At 38.1% G+C, this 16,036-nt stretch overlaps 1 protein-coding gene across 4 annotated transcripts; it reads right to left on the reverse strand.

Moving 5' to 3' along the window:
- Window positions 1-258: 258 nt before the first annotated feature.
- Window positions 259-15,196, reverse strand: il15l (interleukin 15, like). Of its 4 annotated transcripts, none has more exons than XM_066703880.1 (6): window positions 14,719-15,094; window positions 14,062-14,216; window positions 7,203-7,647; window positions 4,921-4,971; window positions 3,120-3,245; window positions 259-2,314 (listed from the first exon to the last, which is right to left on the reverse strand). In XM_066703880.1, exons 3-6 carry the CDS (start codon window positions 7,365-7,367, stop codon window positions 2,198-2,200), a joined length of 459 nt encoding a protein of 152 aa, XP_066559977.1. In that variant the 5' UTR covers window positions 7,368-7,647; window positions 14,062-14,216; window positions 14,719-15,094; the 3' UTR covers window positions 259-2,197. The 4 variants fall into 4 exon arrangements, 2 of the variants coding, with proteins under 2 accessions (XP_066559977.1, XP_066559976.1); XM_066703879.1 differs by having other exon boundaries at window positions 3,120-3,248; XR_010816758.1 differs by lacking the exons at window positions 14,062-14,216; window positions 14,719-15,094 and adding an exon at window positions 15,140-15,196 and having other exon boundaries at window positions 3,120-3,248.
- Between the last annotated feature and the right edge of the window lie 840 nt (window positions 15,197-16,036).

A 16,036-nucleotide genomic window follows, 5' to 3' on the forward strand; every position in this document is an offset into this window, starting at 1 on the left:
AACCCATCTGTGGCTTCCTGGTTTGTCTGTCTCCCTGTGCACTAACCTTGACCCCGTGTCAACACGTCCCAAGCCCCAGCCGTGTTACTATATATATATATATATATATATATATATATATAAATTAGTGTGTACACACGCATACATACATTATATACATACATACGCACATACATTATATAATGGAAAAGTGTAACCAACGATCATGTGTTGGGAAATGATTGATTGTAGTGACTCCACAGACACATTTACTTTTATTAAAGCTATTTTATTAAATTGAGCAGCACCACTGTTGCGCCTGAAGCATGGCAGTGCAAGGAAGTTTGAAATAAATAAAAGGCCTTTGTTTCAGACTGAAAAGGTTAAATTCCCTAAATCAGAGTATGACATTCCCATCAGACCTGGAATTTCCCTGGTTGCTCTCTTTTGAACTGCCTTTAGAGCAGCAATATCTTTTAATGTGGTGACCAGACCACACTATTCCAGATGAAGTCTTGCTTCCACATAAACTCCTAGATTAGCAGTGAACCCTTTTTCTGGAGAGCCACAATCCTGCAGGTTTCTCTCAATCATTATTTACCAGATACATGGACATTTTGGCTCAATTATGCAGTTACAGACTTGGATAAAACAAAAACCAGAAGGCACTGCAGGACCAGAGTGGGCTACCCTCTGTTCTAGATCCTTCTTAGATTTTGCGTCTCTTAGTTTGGCACATGCCATTTGATAGTTGACATTTTTATCAACTGCATGGAATACCTTGCACTTATTTGCATTAATTTTAACTCCACTGTATTGTTTATTTTGTATTGTTTATTTTCTGCTAAGATTTCATTGAATTTACTAAGTATACAACAGTCTATCATTGCTATAAGTTAGGCACAGCACTGACCTAATACTGATCCCTGAGGAACCCCACTCACGACCCCACTTCTATATAGTTCTTATACTTCTTACTAAAATTACCTAAAAATGTATGATATAACTTAAGGGATATAGTCTTCTATGTGAAACTTTATTTTTTTAGAAAGCTTTTTATAAAATTATATATATATCATTCTCTTAAATGATCTACTGCTTCAGTTACTTGTTTAAAATCATCTAACATGTATATACATGTTGGTTCACTCCAAGAATGCAGTTTCAAGTGGGATGTTCCTTTTCTTAAAAATAAATAAATTATGCAATTAAATTTTCCAATATGCAACAATGTTTACCAATATCAATACACAATAAATTGTAACATGTAATAAACTTTTTTGCCATCTTTGGCAGGTAATTTCTGAAATGTCTTTAGTCTCGGCCTGACACAACATTTTATTAAACACTTTTTGCTGTGGAGATTGTGGGAAATTAAATGTAAATTGTATTCAAAACTAACACACACAAATACAAAGAAAAGGGAAAGGACAAATGTAATACATTTAAAAGATTGTTTAAGTTGCCTGCCAAAGAAGTTATTGAGCAAAAAGCTTAGCGTGCCTATGCTACTTAGTTAAAATGATAAGTTCTTAAATAGTACTTTTGTATTGACAAATTACATCCTGATGACCACCATAAGACAGAAGTAGATGATTATGAAGAATCCTCACCTTTTGATTTAGGATATTAAGCCATCGATCAAGCGGTTTGAGATTTGTTTTATGTAGTTCTAAGTCAAACACCAATACTTTGAACTCTTTCATAAAACACGAGAGTGTGGTGATGGGACAATTCTGCTAAATTGTATTCAAAACTAACTGCTGCATTGTCCTATTGGTTAGGGTGTCTACTCCAAAAGCTGGGGAGATGGAATTCCAATTTTGATGAGGTCATATCAAAGACATGTGAACTTCTTGAACTCCTTGAACCGTCGGAACAAGTGGTGAGGGGTTTTCTTATTGTGGTAGATGGAAAGGTCCTCATGTTTTCCTGGACTTCCGTGACATGGGTTTTTACAAGACCTACTGTGTCGGAATCACTTTTGCATGTTTAGCAGCTGGGCACACATTCACCCACCAGCTTCTCACACACTAGTGCTAGTATACACACACAGTACTTCCTTATTTCAGCATCAAACCTCTCAAGCAACCAAGGCACAGGAGTCATCATAAAGGTCTGACCTTTATCTTGGGTGACATCGGAGGGAAGACTTACTACCAAGACTCTGGCCAGCAGCCTTGGGCACAAAGGAAGACCTGCTTCCAGTAGGGATGTCTCAGCCATTGTAATGTATATACTGCAGGATGGACTGAAGGTCTTTCAGGAATGCTTCAGCCGTTTTTTCCTCGTAAACTTCACACTGTGGACAGCCTTCTCGGTCCTTCTGCCATTGCTAAGCAAAACACATATGGGAAAAAAACAAAAAACAAATGAGTGTCCAGTTAAAGATTCCCAGTGCATAACAGCCTGAGACTTATCAGGTTGTATGGGCTACACAGTGCTAGTTCAAATTGTATTTGGTGTAACTCCTTTGCATTTTGTATTTGATGTTTTTACCCCTTTTATTTCCTCCCTGTGAATTGCTCTTCCAGTTTCAGACAGGATATTATATAACAGAGTTGCTATCTGCCAAAAAATATTTCCTGGCTTAAACAAAAGACTTGAGAATGTTAACCTCAGGATAACTATGTTACATGCCAGTGCTAAAAATTAAATAATTTAAGATGATTCTGTGTCAATATACATAGTGGCGCTGAGATTTACGGTCTTTTACCGTCTGTTTATTTCATGTCTTTTTGCCTCTGCTGTAAATCAAATTGCCCCTTGGGGATAATAAAGACAAATACTACTACTACTATTATTACTACTATGCAGGTGCTTCAACCAATGGAATGATGTGCTTGTCACTGACCACTACCAAAAGGCAGAAAATGAGACACACAGGGTTCTGTCTGACTGAAAATACAGGACAGTACCATCTAGCCTATTCTCTTGCTGTCAATCGCTTTCACGATGTGTCGTACACACACAAATACAAAGAAAAGGACAAATTTAATACATTTAAAAGATTGTTTAAGTTGCCTGCCAAAGAAGATATTGAGCAAATAGCTTAGCGTTAAAGCCTATGCTACTTAGTTAAAATGATAAGTTTTATGACCACCATAAGACAGAAGTAGATGATTATGAAAAATCCTCACCTTTTGATTTAGGATATTAAGCCGTCGATCAAGCGGTTTGGTGAGATTTGTTTTATGTAGTTCTAAGTCAAACACCAACACTTTGAACTCTTTCACAAAACAAGAGAGTGTGGTGATGGGACAATTCTGCTGAAAAAAATAAACCACACATAAATAACAGTGCACCTGTGCCATTACATGTGGAATTAAACTGTTCCCATTCTGATTTATAATGTCCTTTTGGAATACAGCAGAATTCCACTGGAAAGAACAGAATTTGCTCTTGGCTCATGCCACCCCAGAGCAAGCAAAGAAACTGGAAACAAATAGTCATTAAAGACTGTAAATATTTCTGTTGCTAGGCAATTTGTTTAATCATGTGTCCCAGAGTTAAGAGGGGGAAAACATAAAATGAGATTAATTTGTGGAGATCTTTTGCGGCACAGATTATAATTTTTTCTTGCTAATGGTGCACACACTTTTTTCATGTGTGCTATTATTGTGCTAATGTATTATACACATTTTCTAGTCCCATGGGAGACAAAATAAAAGGGATTCATAGCATATTGCATTTAAATTTTTCAACTTGTCATATTTGGAATGCCACATTTAGGAGCTGTATGTTTTAAATATCTGAGTCATATGACTTGGGGGTTCCTTGATCGTTACCCAACTAGGTGTGTCAGTAGATCCGGACTCAGAATATAGAATGCTCACATAGTTTCTGGTTACTCATAGTGATGTTGTTTAACTTTTAACCCCCTACACTCCAATGCGTGATCTCCACTCCTCTGAATCTGTTTTTTTTACTTTTCCTCTTACTCGTCTACGTTCTATGGGTGACAGGGCTTTCTCTTCTTTTGCTCCAAAACTGAGGAACTCTCTTGCTTCTGAGGTTAGACATGCTGAATCTTTTAGTATTTTTAAATCTTCTCTTAAAACTCACTTTTTTAGGATTGCTTTTCTGTGATTATTATGTGATTTATTATTGTTTTTTTTTTTAAATTATTCTGATTGTATGTTTTCCTTGTTTTCTTTTGTATTTCAATGTATTTTTTTCTTGTAAAGCGCTTTGAGATGCAACTTTTAAAGGTGATATAGAAAATAAAGTTTTATTATTATTATTATTATTATTATTATTATTATTATTATTATTATTATTTAACAAGTAAAAACAATATGAACTTGCAAAATAATGGCACCATGCTAATGTGAAAAAAATGCTAGATCTAATACATGATATTACATGAATTGTAAATATCAAGACATTGAATACTAATTGGAAAAGTGCAAGTGTCAAATTCATAGTAATTCATATTAATGACATAGACTCTTGCAGAGTTAGTACACTTGTTAGATCTGCTGATGAAGGTACAATAAGTGAACCTGCAAATAATAGCTCTTATACAAAGGACTAATAATATTCATTTGGCAGGTGGCTCCTTTTTTCAAATTAAATACAATGTGGATGTGTGCAAGGTAATGAAAATGTCACATTTTCCTATCAAATGGGAGACACTGTTTCACTGTAATGTTTAGACGCTACAATGTACTAATCAGACCTCTTCTGGTAGAAGGCTTTAATCCACCCCACTACAGGAAGGATATTGCAGCTCATGGGGCATTTCAAAGCAGGATAGCCTCATGAATTCCAGGTCTGAAGGCAGCGTTATATTAGGATTGACTACATTGCCACACTGTATGGAACTACAGCCATCTCTAGGTGTGCTTCTTGTCTCCCTTTTGTCTCCCAACTCACTGTGCCAATACATGTATTTCACAAGAACTTTATTATATAATCAAATCTGTAGTTCCCACATACCTCATAATCATGCACTCTTGGGGTATACAGTTTGCAATCAGCTGCATCCTTCTTAGAAAACAAAACAGACAGAGACATTTTTTATTACTGTTATGTTTGAACATCAGCAATTCATGCTTAAAGTTTATGTCATATGTTGGGCAAAACATAAACATGTATATTACAAAATACAGGGGAATGCTCCATGGTAACTGGCCAATTGTGTGAACACAATAATACAAATTAAATAGAAAGAAATATTATATAGAATGACTATAATTATGTAGTACTAATCTTTCCTTCCCACATCCTTCAAAACTCATCTCCTTACTTTGTTCTTTAAAATATGCAAGGTAGTTGTGGTCGGGACCTCAGAGGCTGTACTAAAGCATAATTTGTTTAAAGCATCTCCTTCTTCTTTGCAATTTGATTGGTTGTATGAGCCACAGACCCAGTGTAAGCTCAGATGGTCAGCTAATGTGCTAATTCCAGCTAATTCCTTGGCCCCTAAATGGTGGAATGACCTTCCCCTTCCCACCGAAGTCAAAACAGCAGTCCTTGACCTCCTTCCGGCGCTTACTCAAGACACATCTTTTCAGACAGTACTTGTAATATTAGTCCTTTTAATCCCTGTTAGATCATTGATTGATTTCCCCCTTGCTCCCTTTCCCGTAACCCTTGACTGTGACCTTACATCTTGACGGCACTTAGCTTAATTTTCCAGGATGTATGTCCGCACTTACTGTACTTAACTATATAAATTGGAAGTTGTAAAATGTATTATATCTTGAATTGCTTTGTTTAATGTAAATTTGAATTTGTAATGTTTGATGCCTTGTACTTAACTGTATTCTTGCACTTTGTATTGCACTTATGTTGTAAGTCGCCCTGGATAAGGGCATCTGCCAAGAAATAAAAATAATAAATGTGTAGCACGGTATGAAATCTACGTGAAAAACATGCAATCTGTGACATTGAAATTAGTCCATATATAAAAATGGCACACCTGTAGGCGATTGCACATGTCACCAAATGTAAAACAACGCATACTTTTTTCATTTAAGAATTTATTTTAAATTTTGAAATAATTATGCTGGAAAAAAAAAGCTTCATTATTTACTAAATCTGGATCTGGAAAAACACACAAGATTTAAGATAAATCTGTGAAAAAAGACATGAAAAAAAAGTGTGCATTGTTTTACATTTGGCACGCCATATTGTTTCAATACTTTCAAAATGTTATACATTTACCTATCTATCTATAAAATATTAATATTCTTATACCAAAAATGAAATGTCCAAAACCATGAAACCAATGCCGGCTACCATGCCAATGACAAAGACATCCAAAATAATCAATAAAGATTCATATTACTTGCCCTGGGAATGATGTCATCATGTTGGGAGAGCAAATCTCATACTCAAACACAAACCCACTGTAACATGATTATTGGAGGAATCAGAATCAAATGGTAAACAGGCAAAATGTAGGTTATATATGTTTGTTTGCTCAAATAAATGAGATCGGGTACCTTTGAACAAATGGGTCCAAATTAAAGTTTCTGTCAAATCCAAGAGATTTTTAAAATATTATATTAAATATATTTTATAACCCAAAATAAAAAGTTTGCCTTGTTGTTGAGCAACAGCATAAGGCAAGTCCAATGCCAGGCCTGAAAGGTTTTGTTTTTGCAACAGTCTTAAGACAAGGTGAAACTATTTGTACTGGAAACTAAACTAAGACCAAACAAGCCAAAAGAGCACGGTGGGTCGAATGGCCTCCTCTCGTTTGTAAACTTTCTTATGTTCTTATGTGCTTATGTGCTTATGTGCATATTTAAGACTTTAAATATGAAGGTCTATATTTAATTTAATTTATTGTATTATTTATGTATTATTTTATTTTGCTGTACATTTGTTTTATGTTTACCAGTCTGTAAAGTGCTCTGTGGCTACCCTGCGAAGGGGGCTATACAAATAAAAATTGATTGTATAATTGAAATATGTGCTTTTGTTAATGCCAATGGCTGAAGATGCTTAAGTAATAAGCCAAGTTTATAGAACATTTCTCTTTTACACAGATCATTTACACCAAGTGAATTAGAAGTAGCATGAGTGGTAAAAGAAAAGTGTAAGCACTCAGCACCCCAGATCTGACTGCAGGTGAACCACGTTTGGTTGTTTTTTTTCATGCAGAAGGTCTTTGAGATGTCTAGAACACAGATAGTGGTGTAAAAAAAAAAAATACAAGTATTCCATAGCCTATAAGTAGCCTATGTAGTAAGAACCTCCGTGTATCTTACCAGTCCAGTTATGTAGCTCCGGATCTTATCCACTTCCTCAATACCTTCTCTGGTGCAGTTCACCGTTTTCAATCCCAGCCACGGCGCCATGGCAAACAAGCAATACAGACACAGGAAGCTCAGTGGGTAGTTTGTTGGCAAGGATGCTCTGTGCCCACTAAGCATGGCACAGTCATCAGTCCTGTGGGGTGCCACTCTGAGTCGGTGTGCTGGCCGCAGTTACAGCAGTTAGTAGAACACTTTACAAGGCAGCCATGCTCTTCAGCTTGAGAGTTGGGAAGGAGCACTCCAGCAGAGAGCTCATAGCGTCTATGCGCTTAATGTAAATGCCACCAAGTGCTCTTCCCAATAGTCCAGCCCCCAGCCCATTCATAGGGAGCTTGAGATGCCACTTCCACTATCCTCGTCACCCCAGTGTCTTAATAGGAGGCCTTGTTCTGTTCCTCTGCGCAGACAACAACAACGACAAAGCAAAATGGAAAAAAACAACAACAAAAAACGTCAACAGCGCCAGGGTATCTAACAATTACACAATATGTAGCCATTGTGCTCTTCAGCTTAGGTAGCTACAATCCATTTCTTTAAATAGTGGAAACAAATGAATCATGGAGAGACTAGACAACAGCTAGACCAAGCCCTGGGAACAAGATATGTAGCCGGCACCTCCCGCGTTTCCCAGACAAACGGTTCTGCTTCAGCTGGAAGAGATAGTGTTACAGAAAATGGACATTACTCACCCTTGAAATAAACACATCAGTCAGAGAAGAATGCATGCAGCAGGAAAGGCTACAGAGGGCTGTGGAAATGAACACCTTGATACAGCTATAATGGAACTACAAACACAACGGTTGACAGTTACTGGTGAGAAGAATTCAAGAATGCTGAAGAGTTTGAGGGGAGGACTGATTTTACATAACCATCTCAATGTACATAGCAGAGTGGCAGGTGAATATTTAACTTTGCATGGAATGCATGCTAGACTGCTATCAAGGATTGTGTATTTAACCCATCCCTTCAGGGATTTAAACCTCAATACAAAATGTACATCTGCAGTAGCACAATTTCGAATTTCTATAGGACTTTCTAAACGTACACTTAAATGATTTTAATTTCTTCATTGGCATACAGAGAAAACAAAACAGAGGTGTTCCTGACCAGTTGTCAGGCAGAAACCGAGCTTCCACTCATCACAGGGCAGACATGTAGACCCTGTTATTTTTCTCTCCAGTCTGGTCTGCATTAAAATGTCTGTACTTCATAATTTAAGGACTGTTCTTGATATTGCCTCTTGGATCTTCTACATGGGCAAAACTAATGTCTTAAATATAACAAATTAATAATCAGTAATATATATATATATATATATATATATATATATATATATATATATATATATACTCACCTAAAGGATTATTAGGAACACCATACTAATACTGTGTTTGACCCCCTTTCGCCTTCAGAACTGCCTTAATTCTACGTGGCATTGATTCAACAAGGTGCTGAAAGCATTCTTTAGAAATGTTGGCCCATATTGATAGGATAGCATCTTGCAGTTGATGGAGATTTGTGGGATGCACATCCAGGGCACGAAGCTCCCGTTCCACCACATCCCAAAGATGCTCTATTGGGTTGAGATCTGGTGACTGTGGGGGTCAGTTTAGTACAGTGAACTCATTGTCATGTTCAAGAAACCAATTTGAAATGATTCGAACTTTGTGACATGGTGCATTATCCTGCTGGAAGTAGCCATCAGAGGATGGGTACATGGTGGTCATAAAGGGATGGACATGGTAAGAAACAATGCTCAGGTAGGCCGTGGCATTTAAACGATGCCCAATTGGCACTAAGGGGCCTAAAGTGTGCCAAGAAAACATCCCCCACACCATTACACCACCACCACCAGCCTGCACAGTGGTAACAAGGCATGATGGATCCATGTTCTCATTCTGTTTACGCCAAATTCACTATATTAGCGCATGAATCATGTTTTTATATATATATATATATATATATATATATATATATATATAAAACCATGATTCATGCGCTAATATAGTGATTCTCAATCCTGTCCTGGACTACCACCTACCTTCTGGTTTTTGTTCCAACCAAGCTCTCAATTACTTAATTGAACCCTTAATTTCAATTAACAAATAATTTCCTAAATCAGAGCCTTTTAATTATTTTTAACAGTTGGGGTTTTAAGTTAAGTATAAAGTTGTATAAGGAACCAACTTTGTATCAGTTACACAATTTAAAGTGTCAAATGTAATCATATTACTTAAATTAAGGGTTAAATTAATTAATTGAGAGCTCGGTCAGAACAAAAACCAGCAGGGTAGGTGGTACTCTAGGACAGGTTTGAGAACCACTGCACTAATGCATTTGGGAAGCCAGTATACGGCTGATCCTCAGAGCCAGGGTAATACAAGAAAATAATTAATAAGTTACGATTGTTAGATTATTTAATTCTTATTAATAACAGTGCAATGATATACAGTGCATCCGGAAAGTATTCACAGCACTTCACTTTGTTATGTTACAGCCTTATTCCAAAATTGATTAAAATCAATATTTTCCTCAAAATTCTACAAACAATACCCCATAATGACAACGTGAAAGAAGTCTGTTTGAAATCTTTGCAAATTTATTAAAAATAAAAAACAAAAAAAGCACATGTACATAAGTATTCACAGCCTCTGCCATGACACTCAAAATTGAGCTCAGGTGCATCTTGTTTCCACTGATCATCCTTGAGATGTTTCTTGATTGAACTTGATTGGAGTCCACCTGTGGTAAATTCAGTTGATTGGACATGATTTGGAAAGGCACACACCTGCCTATATAAGGTCCCACAATTAACAGTACATGTCAGAGGACATACCAAGCCATGAAGTATAAGGAATTGTCTGTAGACCTCCGAGACAGGATTGTATCGAAGGCACAGATCTGGGGAAGGGTACAGAAACATTTCTGCAGCATTGAAGGTCCCAATGAGCACAGTGGCCTCCATCATCCGTAAATGGAAGAAGTTTGGAACCACCAGGACTCTTCCTAGAGCTGGCCGCACGCCCAAACTGAGCGATTGGGGGAGAAGGGCCTTAGTCAGGGAGGTAACCAAGAACCCGATGGTCACTCTGACAGAGCTCCAGTGTGTCTCTGTGGAGAGAGGAGAACCTTCCAGAAGAACAACCATCTCTGCAGCACTCCACCAATCAGGCCTCTATGGTAGAGTGGCCAGACGGAAGCCACTCCTCCGTAAAAGGCACATGACAACCCGCCTGGAGTTTGCCAAAAGGCACCTGAAGGACTCTCAGACCATGAGAAACAAAGATTGAACTCTTTGGCCTGAATGGCAAGCGTCATGTCTGGAGGAAACCAGGCACCGCTCATCACCTGGCCAATACCATCTCTACAGTGAAGCATGGTGGTGGCAGCATCATGCTGTGGGGATGTTTTTCAGCGGCAGGAACTGGGAGACTAGTCTGGATCGAGGGAAAGATGAATGCAGAGAATGTACAGAGACATCCTTGATGAAAACCTGCTCCAGAGAGCTCTGGACCTCAGACTGGGGCGAAGGTTCATCTTCCAACAGGACAATGACCCTAAGCACACAGCCAAGATAACAAAGGAGTGGCTACAGGACAACTCTGTGAATGACCTTGAGTGGCCCAGCCAGAGCCCAGACTTGAACCTGATTGAACATCTCTGGAGAGATCTGAAAATGGCTGTGCACCGACACTCCCCATCCAACCTGATAGAGCTTGAGAGGTCCTGCAAAGAAGAATGGGAGAAACTGCCCAAAAATAGGTGTGCCAAGCTTGTAGCATCATACTCAAAAAGACTTGAGGCTGTAATTGGTGCCAAAGGTGCTTCAACAAAGTATTGTACATAAGTATTCACAAACTTTGCTCATGTGCTTTTTTGTTTTTTATTTTTAATAAATTTGCAAAGATGTCAAACAAACTTCTTTCACGTTGTCATTATGGGTATTGTTTGTAGAATTTTGATGAAAATAATTAATTTAATCAATCTTGGAATACGGCTGTAACATAACAAAATGTGGAAAAGTGAAGTGCTGTGAATACTTTCCGGATGCACTGTAAACAACAATGATGTCATTGACAGTCCTTGTAACACAATTATACCAATGCAAATAAGAGATGCAAAATATACTAAAATGCTGAAATGTTCATTTAAACTAGAACACCTACTTATAGTTAATTCTTAATTTGGGCAAATTTATCAGTGACTATTGCTTCTTCTGAAATCTGACTTTGACCTTATTGTTTGCCAGCAAGTACCACAGTTCATTTACAACTTGTGAATTGTAGGAAATGTAATTTGTCTACATGTGTGCCTGTACAGCAACAAATGTACTGTACTTTGTGTTCCCTATTCATTTCCTCCTTTTACACTTGAGACACGCAATTTAACAGTTAATTTTTGATGGTATTTGATGTTCTTTTAAGTACGGTGGCATTTTCATAGTGGTTCCTTGACCTAGTGTTCCCATCTCAAATTGTTTCAAGAATGCTACGGGAAATGATTATGGAAGATCAATAGAGCCCTCTGTGACATCATGACATCAAGGAAGTTTGCATTTTCCACACATTTTCTTTTTTTCTTCTACCTGTCAGGGCTGGTACCAAGAATGACAGGTGAGAGTAGGATCCAGTAGTGGTGTCGGGTAAATCAAGACGATTAAGCCAAGGAATAGTTGGGGTCATGGCAGGTAGGTCGGAGCTGGGGTGCTGGTCTCCTTCGCCGATCCACCTGCCTCTGAAATGCGTAAAGAAAAATGCTCATCGAGCCTGACGGGGGTCAGTTGCTTAGCAGCGCGGATGTATTCAAGGTTTCTGTGATGAGATGAGAAAACGGATGTTGGGAACCCTCCAACCAATGTCGCCATTTGTCGAAAGCAAGTTTTATTGCAAGGAGTTTCCGGTTCCCTATGTTGTAATTGCATTCTGGTGGTGTGAGCTTCTAGGAAAAGAAGATGCAGGGATGTAGTTTAGCTGGGGTTCTGTGCTGCGATGATGCTGGAGTCAATTTGTCTGGTGTCCATAGAACGGCGTTTCCAGTAAGGATCCAGTAGCAGTGTCAGGTAAATCAAGACGAATTAGCCAAGGAATAGTTGGGGTCACGGAAGGTAGGTTGAACGATCAGGCAAACAACGATAGCAGGGAAGATCCAGAGGCGTAAAAGAGAGAGAAGGCAAAGGTCGATACACGGGTAAACAGGATAACAATACTAATTCTCAGAAATGCTGCTTGTAAGGCAAGGCAAGACTTTGCGTTTAGTGAGAGGAACAAAGGAGTATATATACAGGGTTTAATGAGCGGGTGAAACAGGAAACAGATGGAGAGGATAAACGGGGGAAAGCCAGGTTGATAAATGAATAATAGATTGATGGGAGTTTAATCAGAGTCCTGGAACGATGACATCAAGTGGCGAAACCGGGAATTGTCCGGATGTAGGAGTTACACTACCAATGTATTGTGGAGCGTGTTCATTTGAATCCACTGTCAATCTGTGCTTTGAATTTTACTTTGCCCACTAGTAGTAGTCTGATGACATTTTCCATGTGAATAGTAGATGTTTTCCTAATCTTTCTGACAGCCTGATTGTGTCTATGTAGTGTCTCCCCCAAATAAAGGCAAGGAAAACTGCATTTTTTCCAGTAATGTTTCTAGTAAACCACTTTTTCTTTTGAATAATTCTGTATTGAAAACCCTATTCTGTCTCATCCCTTTTGATTGGTCACAAGATCCAATGACGGGTGAGGGTCTAAACATTTTATTTTCTTTAAACGACCATTAAAAATATTTAATAACAAGAAATCAACTTGGTTCATCTATAGGCTAAGTGAAAGGTTCATGAGTAGTAATGTATTTGTAGGCAAGGGGCCAAAGCTAGTCATCATCATCACTTAATACTCATGGAAAATGGCCATACTTGCTGAACTCTATTGCAGTTGGCGCGGTGTTAAGGCATTTAAGCAGGGGACAACCCTACGCAGTACGCACACATCTTCAAATGCTCATCTGCATTTATCACCTTATGACCTTAGTGCCACACTAAATGTATACTTCCGGTTATAATCAACGTCTTTTTGCAAACTGTAGGATATTTAACATTTGCTCATTTAAAACAGACAAACAAAACAATACTTTATAATGTTTAAAATGTACAACTATACTTTATCTTTTACCTTTTTTCCCATGCAGGGCCTGACCCCACCAGTGTTTTAATAACAGGCCATTGCTACCCTATTTTTATCACCAAACTTCAGTTCAAAAACTGTTATGTAACCAGTTGGTCTGCATTACAAATACAAATTTACCACTGAGAGACTTTCTAATGTTCAATTCATGACTACACGATCTTAAACTTTAGTTCATACAGATATAACTCTAAATAAATAATTATTATTTTCATAACCTAAATTATATTCAGAATCTTTATTCTGGACTATGATACTGCATTTACATCAATATATGACCTACAGCATTTTAATCCCCAATACCCCCAAACCAATACTCAAATCTGAAGCTAGACCAATACAAATCTACACCTGATTCAGTTAACGTAGAAATGCATACCTAAATGTACTGGGTGGCACTCTAACCACAACCCTAGTCTAGACCAAAATATAACCCTAACTTAATTAATTAACCTTAATTTTAGTGGAATATTTAATTAAATCACTCAGAATCAAGCACTAGAAACAATCTAAATGCAACTGTTAGACAATGACTACCTTCATCTATCAATAGATACAATTAAACTTTGCTGAATTTTCCAATTTTATATTTTTTTTTATTGTGATTTTATAAATTATTTTCAGATGAATTACCTTAAACTCTATCTAACAGTGACGCCTTGAATTTCTTCACCGGAACCAAGGGATTACCAGCTGAGCATCTTTTAAGTCTTCAGTCTGGGTACAATTCAATCCAAGGCAGATACAATGTAACACTTTTCTTCTGTTCTGTGTTGCATACCTGTAGACTGAAGGCACAATCTACTCTTAACTGTATCATTTTACAAAGTAAACATTTACCAGTTTATCAAGAGAACAATCCAATAATAAACACCTATTCTACTAATTTACCAGGCAGTCTGAAAGTAAGACTCCCAGATATTAACTTAGTACTTAATATTAAGTATTAAGTATTTAATACAACGTACTCGGCAGAAACCTAGGATAAAACGAATATATTAAGTAGAATGGAAGTGCATGCGCTGTTTTAAAGCTACCACAAAATATTAGACAAGAGAGAAGAGCGAAGAGAGAAAAGAGTAAATCCAGACCAGCGCCATAAACTCGTTTGTACCTGTCAGGTACTGTATATCTCTCATTGTTGCAAAGTTTTTCTACAGTTATTTTTCAGAATTATATATATGTTTAAATATACAACATATACTGCTTGAGTTGCATTAAAGGAAATAAACACGTTGCACGGTGCCGTGGTGCGACTGACTGTGCAAAATGAAAATAAAACTTGCATACCTTTCCAAATGCCTGGCACGGAAAATTGACCTTTAAAACCGTGCTGTTGTTGACTTTCACTTCCCCCCTTCCCCAGCAGTATTTTTTTTTTATGTGAACTGTACAGTCCCAGTCAAACGAACACAGACAGATACTGACACTAACAATAATAATAATTGCTACTATAATAAAATACTAATCACAATTAATCCAGGGTAGATTCTGAACAGTTTTCAATCAGCCCTGTCCATTCCAGAAAACTGTGTCAAGCAAACTGTCGTAGAAGTTGCATTCCAGCGTTATTCGCCCAGGTTCATATTAAAGTGCAAACTGAAGGCAGTTCTCCTGGTTAAGCACCTTGAGGTACTCACTATTAGGCTGATCAGCACATGTGCATTAAAATAATGTTTACTCTACTCTGTGCGAAATATGACCCGCCTACCTTCATGTTGGGGTTGGCCATTCGCCAGGACCTGGAGCCAGACCGGAGCTGGAGAGTTTTATTAGTTGTGCTGCAGAGGCGGAGCGGAGCTGCAGCTGCCAGTGCTGGGGGGTGCTGATGATTTGACGACACACTGGGACATTGTGCAATAACTTGACATCCTCCAAAAATACTGGACAGCGGATAAAAGTACATAAAAATACCAGATAGTGTTTGTTAAATAGTTATTTACACAAAATCAGTAAACAATAGTACATTTCTACACTACATGGGCAAAAGTATGTGGACACTCTTTCTAATGAGTGGATGTGGCTATTTCAGCCACACCCATTGCTGACAGGTGTATAAAATCAAGCACACAGCAATGCAATTTCCATAGACAAACCTTGGCAGTAGAATGGGCCGTACTGAAGAGCTCAGTGACTTTCAACATGGTACCGTCATAGGATGCCACCTTTCCAACCAGTCAGTGCATTGCATTTCTGTCCTGCTAGAGCTGCCCTGGTCAACAGTGAGTGCTGTTATTGTGAAGTGGAAACATCTAGGAGCAACAATAGCTCAGCTGTGGTGTGGAAGGCCAAACAAGCTCAGAGAATGGGACCGCAGAGTGCTGAAGCACGTAGTACATAGGAAATATCTGTCCTTATTTGCAACAATCACTACCAAGTTCCAAACTGCCTCTGGAAGCAACATCAGCACAAGAACTGTTCGTCTGGAACCTCATAAAATGGGTTTCCGTGGCCGAGCAGGTGCACACAAGCCTAAGATCACCATTATTATTATTTTTTGTTTTATTTCTTGGCAGACGCCCTTATCCAGGGCGACTTACAACATAAGTGCAAGGTGCAAAAATACAGAGAAGTACAAGGCATCAATCTTTACAAATTCAATTTGGCT

This window comes from Amia ocellicauda, chromosome 5, assembly GCF_036373705.1.
Source record: "Amia ocellicauda isolate fAmiCal2 chromosome 5, fAmiCal2.hap1, whole genome shotgun sequence".
NCBI lineage: Eukaryota > Metazoa > Chordata > Actinopteri > Amiiformes > Amiidae > Amia > Amia ocellicauda.

Excerpts from the sequence above, each read along its gene's own strand:
- il15l (XM_066703879.1), bottom strand. The coding sequence starts at position 7,367 with ATGCTTAGTGGGCACAGAGCATCCTTGCCAACAAACTACCCACTGAGC. Across the intron at positions 3,249-4,920 it reads CAAGAGTGCATGATTATGAG|CAGAATTGTCCCATCACCAC; the intron begins GTATGTGGGAAC and ends TATTTTTTTCAG. Across the intron at positions 2,315-3,119 it reads TTAATATCCTAAATCAAAAG|CAATGGCAGAAGGACCGAGA; the intron begins GTGAGGATTTTT and ends TGTTTTGCTTAG.